The 7,989-nt window shown below is 40.4% G+C and overlaps 1 protein-coding gene across 2 annotated transcripts; it reads right to left on the bottom strand.

Moving 5' to 3' along the window:
* Positions 1 to 3,852: 3,852 nt before the first annotated feature.
* On the bottom strand, positions 3,853 to 7,989 carry LOC147152721 (uncharacterized). Of its 2 annotated transcripts, none has more exons than XM_086051821.1 (2): positions 7,755 to 7,989; positions 3,853 to 6,147 (listed from the first exon to the last, which is right to left on the bottom strand). In XM_086051821.1, the coding sequence occupies exons 1-2, from the start codon at positions 7,872 to 7,874 to the stop codon at positions 5,074 to 5,076; spliced, it is 1,194 nt and encodes a 397-aa protein (XP_085907947.1). In that variant the 5' UTR covers positions 7,875 to 7,989; the 3' UTR covers positions 3,853 to 5,073. The 2 variants fall into 2 exon arrangements, with proteins under 2 accessions (XP_085907947.1, XP_085907956.1); XM_086051830.1 differs by lacking the exon at positions 7,755 to 7,989 and adding an exon at positions 7,648 to 7,741.

Here is a 7,989-nt window from a genome sequence, read left to right as displayed (position 1 = left end):
TTGATAGCAATACAAGTGCTATGTAAAATAATATTTTTCTAATAGGAGGTAGGAGGCACGGCCTGCAATGCCATCCGTTCATGCAAAAAAAAAAAAAAAATTTCGACTCCTTTCAGTGTGTAGGGTTGTCACTCTCCATAGGTCAGGTCTATGATTGCCCCCCGCCCCTCCCACCTCTCACCCTTGGGCAGATGGGAAAGCCTCGAGTGTAAGCATGCTCTGGGTAAGCAGTATGACGTATACAACCATGAACCACAAACACCAAGGTGAATAATCTCTGCAAATGAATATCGGAGCTGTCTTCACAAAGCACACCAAATGTGTGCATATACGCTGTATTCCTATGTATCTGCGTATATCCCGTGAAGGTGTGAGCATATATGACCTGCTCCACTTCTATTTTCTGATTTATAATGCCGGGGGAGAGCATCATCACAGAATCACTTCATCTTCTCTCTTTTATTACACCACATTTGTTTTCATTTTCCTCCCAAGGCCTGGCTGGCTGAATACATCACGGATCTCCCACGGGGCGACAAGGCCAGCCTCGCCACCACGGGGGACAATTGGATGACGGGGAGGGATTTCAGAGCATGCTTCATCATTAAAAGCATTAGCATTATCTTGACTTTGAAAACATTAGCGCACGATTGCCATTACTCTCTGTATTAGTGGGATGAGCAGACATTGGTGGGGGTAACGGTCAAGCTTATTGGTCATAATGGCAAAAATGTTTAAGTGACAAACGAGAGATTAAAAATGTCAGGCTACAGGAGGAGCCTTTTTAAATAAAGTTACAAAATGAACATGCAGCAATTCTGTCTATACTGATTAACATTTCTCTTTTTCAATCTTGCTGTCAGCTAACATTTCGGTGATTTAGATAAGACAAGTCATTTAAGACACTTTTGAAGCCCGAGGCTAGAGTGGATAACAGAATCGGCAGTACGATTGCTAAGGGTGGAGATGATTTGGCATTTGGGTTTAGCATGGAGAGGTCAATGGCCGGTTAATGCACAATATAATACATGATTGACTCATGCAGCCCGAGGAGGAGGGGCGGTGAGGTCAAAGGTTGGAGTTCAGACTTGTTTGGGGGTCACATTAGGAGCATGAGTCACTGAATTATGCCCATTTGTCAGGTTTGTCACTGGACTTCAATAATAAATATCAATGAACCATTCACAAGAATCCTGATTTTAAAACTAATAGGAACACTTGAACACAACATTTTTCGTGCCGTCCTGTTCAAGAAATAGCCACAGCGGTCACTGGAATAACTTGGAACTGATTAGACTGGAAAAAAAACAATGCATATTGACAAGCCGCAAAGTTTGTGGGACAACGTCCTTTGGACAGATGAGACAAAGCAAAACTGGAGCTTTTTGACAAGTCACATGAGCTCAGCGTCCGCAGATGCAAAAATGAAGAACTCAAAGAAAAAGAGCACTGTACAAACTCTGGCGCACAAAGGAGGCTCATTCATTTTTGGGGCTCCCTTGCTGCATCCGCCACCGGGTAGCTTTAAACTGCGTAGGTACAACATAATCTCCATCAAAGCACTCTGGAGTGAAATGTGCGTCCTAGTGTCAAAAAGCTAACCTCCAATAGGATAATGACCCAAACGACATGGCCGCAAGCATCCAAGAACAGCTTAGAGTAAAACATTGGACCATTCAGAAGATTCTTAAAATAAATCCTATGGAACATCTGTGGAAGGAGCTGAGACATGCTGTCAGGAGCAGTTTGCTCACAATGGGTAGGCCAAAACAGCTGTCGACAGGTGCACAAGTCTCACTGAGGGTGACAGAAATCACCTCATTGTAGCGACTGCCTCGAAAGGTTGCGCAGTAAAATATTAAGTCAAGAATAGCATATTTTTTGTCATTAATTATTTTTTTGAAATACTCCGGGGCCAATATTAAAAGTAAAGCCTTATCTTTGTCATTTTTGAATTTCTCATTAATATTAGTTTTGACACTATGTGCATGGAAAAACGCTTCAAGACACTGACTTCAACTTTACAGATGCCATGTTTTCTGTGCAGGCAGTTTGCGTTGTGATAGTCATAATAACAGGAAACAGAGTTCTATGCCGTTTTTTTCCCTCTGCTTGGGGTGTAGTGGTTAAGGTAGATGATGCCTTTTAAGGCAGGAGGCACCGTTTGTGCTAACTGTACCATATATGTCCCATTATGCAAGTGTTTTCCGTCCTTATGCTCCACATAACTGCAAATTTCAGATCCTGATCGATAAATGTAAAACTTTTAATATTTTCACTTACAGTAAAAACTGCCATTCTCTACTTCATTTCCATGTGCAACATTGACAGCCAGCACTGAAACTGATAGCATCTATATCATTTCAAGGACATACAATATCACCCACGAGCCAAGCCTCCTTACATGAATACATAGAGGAAAGGTTTCCACTTTCCAGCTACACTTTTCCATAATTGAATTCCCAAGGACATGGGAGGGGGCAGGGGGTGCATGGGGGGGAAAGAAAAAGGTTGAAGGAAGGGAGCACAAACGATACATTCCAAAGGTTCTTTGTGATGAGTGCACAAAAGAAAATCACATACAAAGACCTCAAAAACATTAAATCATTATATAGTATTCAACCATGGTACAGGACATAAGACACCTTGGAAGAGTCAGCTATGTTACAACAAATATGATCAGGTTTAAATTATATATATATATATATATATATATATATATATATATATATATATATATATATATATATATATATATATATATATATATATATATATATATATATATATATATATATATATATATATATATATATATATATATATATATATATATATATATATATATATATATATATATATATATATATATATATATATATATATATACACATACATACACACACACAAATTTTCTTTTTAAAAAAGAGCCCAGAGTGGCTACTGAGCTTGCAGTAAGCAATGCAGTTGGACACACAAATTGCATGGCCTTTACTCCCCTGGGGGTAAAATTACTCATCTGCTCACTGCACGGAGTATAATAACCTAGTAGACTGAGCCTGTTTGATGGTTTGGGGGTACCTGCCAATCAAATCAAATACAGCCCGAATAGATTTGCATAGTTACACTGCAATGAAACACATGGCAAATTATGCAGACGTGTTTCAGGAAAATACATCACTGTCGTTATCAGATACAACTGATCTTTTGAAACCTAAACGTCTTATTTTAAAATGTGACTTTTATTTTTATTTTGCTCTTCTTTGTAATACTGAAATACTACTTTCGATCCGTTCTAGAATCGAAATAATGCAAGCGACTTGATGTTGAAGAGGTAGCACCCTTTGGTTTTGAGGGGGCCCTTTCTTATTCATAAGTCGGCATCCTGCATTGATACAACAGCGCTCTCTGCTGGTTGGTGGTGAAAACATACACTTCATTATGGACTACACGCTAACTAAACGGACATTTCTTTTTGGTACACTCTCGCCATCTAATGACATCAAATACGCTATGTTCTATCTCACCAGGTATCCCCCAAATAGTACGTGTGGTATAAAAGTGGTTAGCACGTACGTTGGGCGTCTGATGTGAATTCTGCTCCGGCCATCCTGTGCGACGTTTGCGTGTTTGCCGGGTAGCTCTGGTTTCCTCCCACATTCCAAAAGCATTCTTGTTAAGTGACTGAGTGTGCACAGTTGTTTATTTATATGTGTCCTGCAATTGTCTTGAGAGCAGTCCAGTCAGGGTTATGCTCAGCCTGTTGGCCAAAGTCAGCTGGGATAGACTTCAGCTCAACTGGACCCTGGTGATGACAAGCGGTGTCGCAAATAGCTGGCTGGAAGGTCCACGTCACGACACTTCCCATTGATTTTTATTTATTGATTTTCTTCTTACATGCTCATTGACAAGCCACTTCATTAAGTACACTTAGACAAATTTAATGGGATCCAATTCGAAATTGTAGACTGTCAAGAGAGCTACAGTATCGATTTAACAATTGCGTTTGTAGTTATGTACACCTGCATTGCATCATACAGTTTCATGTATCTAAACAAGTTGGTTATAACGTTAAAAGCATCCCTTAATATAATGCAATACTGGTCTCTACACCTCTGGAAACTACATAACTTGCATAACTTTGAGGTTATGCTACTTTGTCATCAATTAGGAACATGACGCTGTGCTTTTAAAACGATCTTATTTTAAAAAGTGGAATTACATTGATTTGAGATGAGTAATCAACTATGACCTTAAAATGACAACACATGATGGGGACACCATGAAATGAAATCAAATTTGGTACAAAAACGCCATTTGAAGAAGAACCTCAAGGTGCTCGTGAGATAGTTTAAGAAACATTTCTGTGGATGCGCGACTGACAGACAATAAAATAATAGCGACACTTCAAAGACATTAACAATATGTTAAAATTATAGTTGTCAGATGTGGGCATACATTATACACAGATTATGTTTTTAGGATAATGTTCCTTCGCAGTATACATTTTATACAGTTAAGTATCTTACAATGGCAAACTTCTCAATAGGTGTTTGATTCCTGAATAGACTACTGATGTCCTGATTCAATCAGAATTGGAATCGTGCTGTTCACATTTTGTCATAATACCAAGATGACGCCTAACAATTGATCACCAGTACTCAGACAGGATGTTCTCAAAGAAGAGTGGCTGCTGAGCTTAAAGTGTCACAAAGTGTCATCAGCAAAGGCATAGAAGTGGACGTGGTTTTTTTTTTTGTAATCAAACACTTACTGTGAATTTTGCCCTTCAGTTGCTTTTTAGAGAAAAAGCAAGTTGGGCAAAAAGTACTGAAACATTTAACAGTTGTTGATGTGCTGCTTTTAATATCGTAACATGACAACGACGATATTGTGGCAATTTCAATATCACGATATCGCCATTACCATGACTTCCCAAGGAGTCCAAAGTACCAAGTATCCTGTGATGCTTTGGCAACCAGTCCAGCAAGTAGTGTGCCTTTGGGATAGGCGGATGCTCTCTGCAACCCTGAAAAGGTTATGTGGTTTGGAAAACGGATGGTTGGAAGACATTCACTGATTGACCCTGCTAAAGTACTGCAGCAATGCAGTTCGCACACCAGGCCCTTTTGTCTGACCGCATGGCGGAATGTTCACAAGACTTTCAGGCTGCGCCTCCTGGAACTCGTCACCATGTTCCTCACAAATGTTATGTAGCACACAGCAAACTAGAGCTATTTTCCTGGCAAGTTCTACTTTGCAGTCCAGTTTCTTTGTGAGGCATTTCCATCTGCCTTTCAATCTCCCGAAGGCCGCTTCTAAAACAGACCTTGCATGGTTCAGTCGTGAGTTGTAGGCGACTTGTTCCGGAGTTAAGTGTTCCGTGTCCCAGAAGGGTGTCATGAGCCACTCCTCGGCGGGGTAAGCTGGGCCACCAATGAGGTAATGGCCAACATCACAGCCCGAGATGTCGACTTTGTTTTGACCAAACAGCTGCCCATCACTTAGGAGCTTCCACAACGGTGACTGCTGTAGCACTGTGGCATCACACACACTACCTGGAGAGTCGACACATATGTCCCAAAAGTGTCCTTTTCCATCCACAACCGCTTGGAGAATGACAGAGTATTCGCCTTTCTGGTTTCTGTAGTGTTGTGAATTTTCATTTGGAGTCGCTATTAGAATGTGGCAACCACCGAGCACACCAACACACTGCGGTGCTCCCCAAGTTCTATGAAACAAGGTGGCTATCTCTACCAACTTGTCAGCATCGGGGCATCTGATGTTGATGGGAAGCAGTAGTTTAATGACCGCGATGCAGAAGTCTCGCACACACAAGTACACGGTGCTCAGGCCTACCCCAAACAGACGGCTAATGGTCTTGTAGCCACCACCGTTGGCGAGCTTCCAAATGGCAATCGCGACCCTCTTTTCAAAAGGGATGGAAAGACGGAAGTTTGTGTCCCTTCTCCCCAAAGCCCGGCTCACCCTACTGCAGATGTACTCAAAGGACTTCCTGGATAAATGGAAATTCTGCTGGAACTGCAAAGGGCTGAAATCCGGAACGACGTGGTCCCACCAGTGCCGAGAACGTGGACGCACCCATACGGAAGGTGCCGCTCGCCTCGACATGAGCCACAACAGCACCTGATGATTCAGACAGGCAAACAAACAGGGTATTAGTCCAGTAGCTGGGTCACCAACCGCCCCAGCCCATAAAATTTAAAATCATCAGATTAAATCAACGCTTGTTTTGAAAATTACGTTTGTACCAAACTATAAATGCAGCTGTAATAAAAATTATTCCTAAATACCATTTAAAATACTTTGTGGACCTCAATGTGCCCTCCCTCTTGATTACCAATTTACATATCAAATACATGCAGTGTAACAGATTAAACGGGTTTTAAAGCATCTTTTTTTGGTGTGATTTTGTTGATAAATCTTCCTTGTAATTGTTAAAACACATTGTTTTATCACATTCAAATGTTTTAAGTAGCAATTATGATTTGAAGGTGCATCTCTCAACATACACGCAACTCTGTTACTAAAATCTATTTAGAGGAAACAAAACAAGTGAGTTAAATGACCCAGCACAAACATCATCAGTAATTGTGCCGAGCGTAGGAAGGCCACTGGTAAGAGTTTGCTTCAATTTTTTTTTTATGTTTTCAGAAATACATGTCAAAATGCTTTCTTTTTTTTTTTTTTTTATTTTTTTTATTTTTATAATAATAGCTAGGTTTTTGAGCGAAAACATTAACATATGCATTGATTTGCAACCAGTAATGCTAAAATTAAATTAGTATTCAAATAAAATATAGGCGGCACGTCGGTCGACTGGTTAGCACATCCGCCTCACAGTTCAGAGGTCGTGGGTTTGATCCCGGCTCCGGCCTCCCTGTGTGGAGTTTGCATGTTCTCCCCGTGCCTGCGTGGGTTTTCTCCGGGTACTCCGGTTTCCTCCCACATTCCAAAAACATGCATGGTAAGTTGATTGGACTCTCTGAACTGCCCCTAGGTGTGATTGTGAGTGCGGATGTTTGTCTCTGTGTGCCAATTCAGGGTGTCCCCCGCCTACTGCCCAAAGACAGCTGGGATAGGCTCCAGCACGCCCCGCGACCCTTGTGAGGATAAACGGTACGATGGATAAAATATAACTTTATTTAATTATTTTTATGTTTTCAGAAATACATAGATGTCAAAGTGCTTTTTTAAAAAAATAATAATAGCTAGGTTTTTGAGCGAAAACATTAACATATGCATTGACTTGCAACCAGTAATACTAAAATTAAATTAGTATTCAAATAAAATATTACTTTATTTAATTGTAGAGGACCTTTTCAGCAATATTTTCGAAACACATTTTTCAGGTTCCTGAGTATCTGTAAGGGCAAATTCAAAATGCATTAGATGACAAATAAAATGCTATACTGTATGTGATTTAAAAAAAAAAGTATACTACTAATCAGTTGGACGAATCAAATGACCTGCTTTGCAAAGCCTTCTGGAAAACTTGACTAAAAAAGTCCAATAAATGGTTAATTTTTCAAACAAGGTTGATGCCTAAATTATCCCTCCCAATCTGGAATGAGTGAAACAGCCCCAGCCACAAATATCAACCCAGCACAAACATCGAAAGCTCACGTTAAACAGCTGCGGACTGAACGGATTCACGCGGAAGCAAGACTTGAGGGTCGTTCCAGGAGAGACCGAGAAAATAGGTCACAGTGTCCATCATAACATTTTTTTACCTTCTTCCTGTTACGTAATCTCTGTTGATGCATGTCACGGAGAAGTTGAAGAAGTCGATGACGGGTTCCAATAAAAGCTCGTAAAGTCAGGAGCAATATTTTCACACACTCTTTCTCCATGACTTGTTATTATGATTCTTCTTCCCTGAATAACGATTGACAACCAGCGTCCGTGCGCATTACCGCCACCTTAAGTTAATATTTCTACTTCCGTGGACAATGTTTTTTTAAGATC

The sequence above is a fragment of the Filicampus tigris genome, chromosome 1 (assembly GCF_054856515.1).
Source record: "Filicampus tigris isolate MCC_2025a chromosome 1, RoL_Ftig_1.0, whole genome shotgun sequence".
Lineage (NCBI taxonomy): Eukaryota > Metazoa > Chordata > Actinopteri > Syngnathiformes > Syngnathidae > Filicampus > Filicampus tigris.
Note: the sequence above shows the minus strand (reverse complement) of the source record. Positions and strands in the feature narration are given on the sequence as shown.

Bases quoted from the DNA above. Each gene is read 5' to 3' on its own strand.
- LOC147152721 (XM_086051821.1), bottom strand. From the start codon at position 7,874: ATGGAGAAAGAGTGTGTGAAAATATTGCTCCTGACTTTACGAGCTTTT. The intron at 6,148-7,754 runs GTAAAAAAATGT...CTGAATCATCAG, and splicing joins GATTACGTAACAGGAAGAAG to GTGCTGTTGTGGCTCATGTC.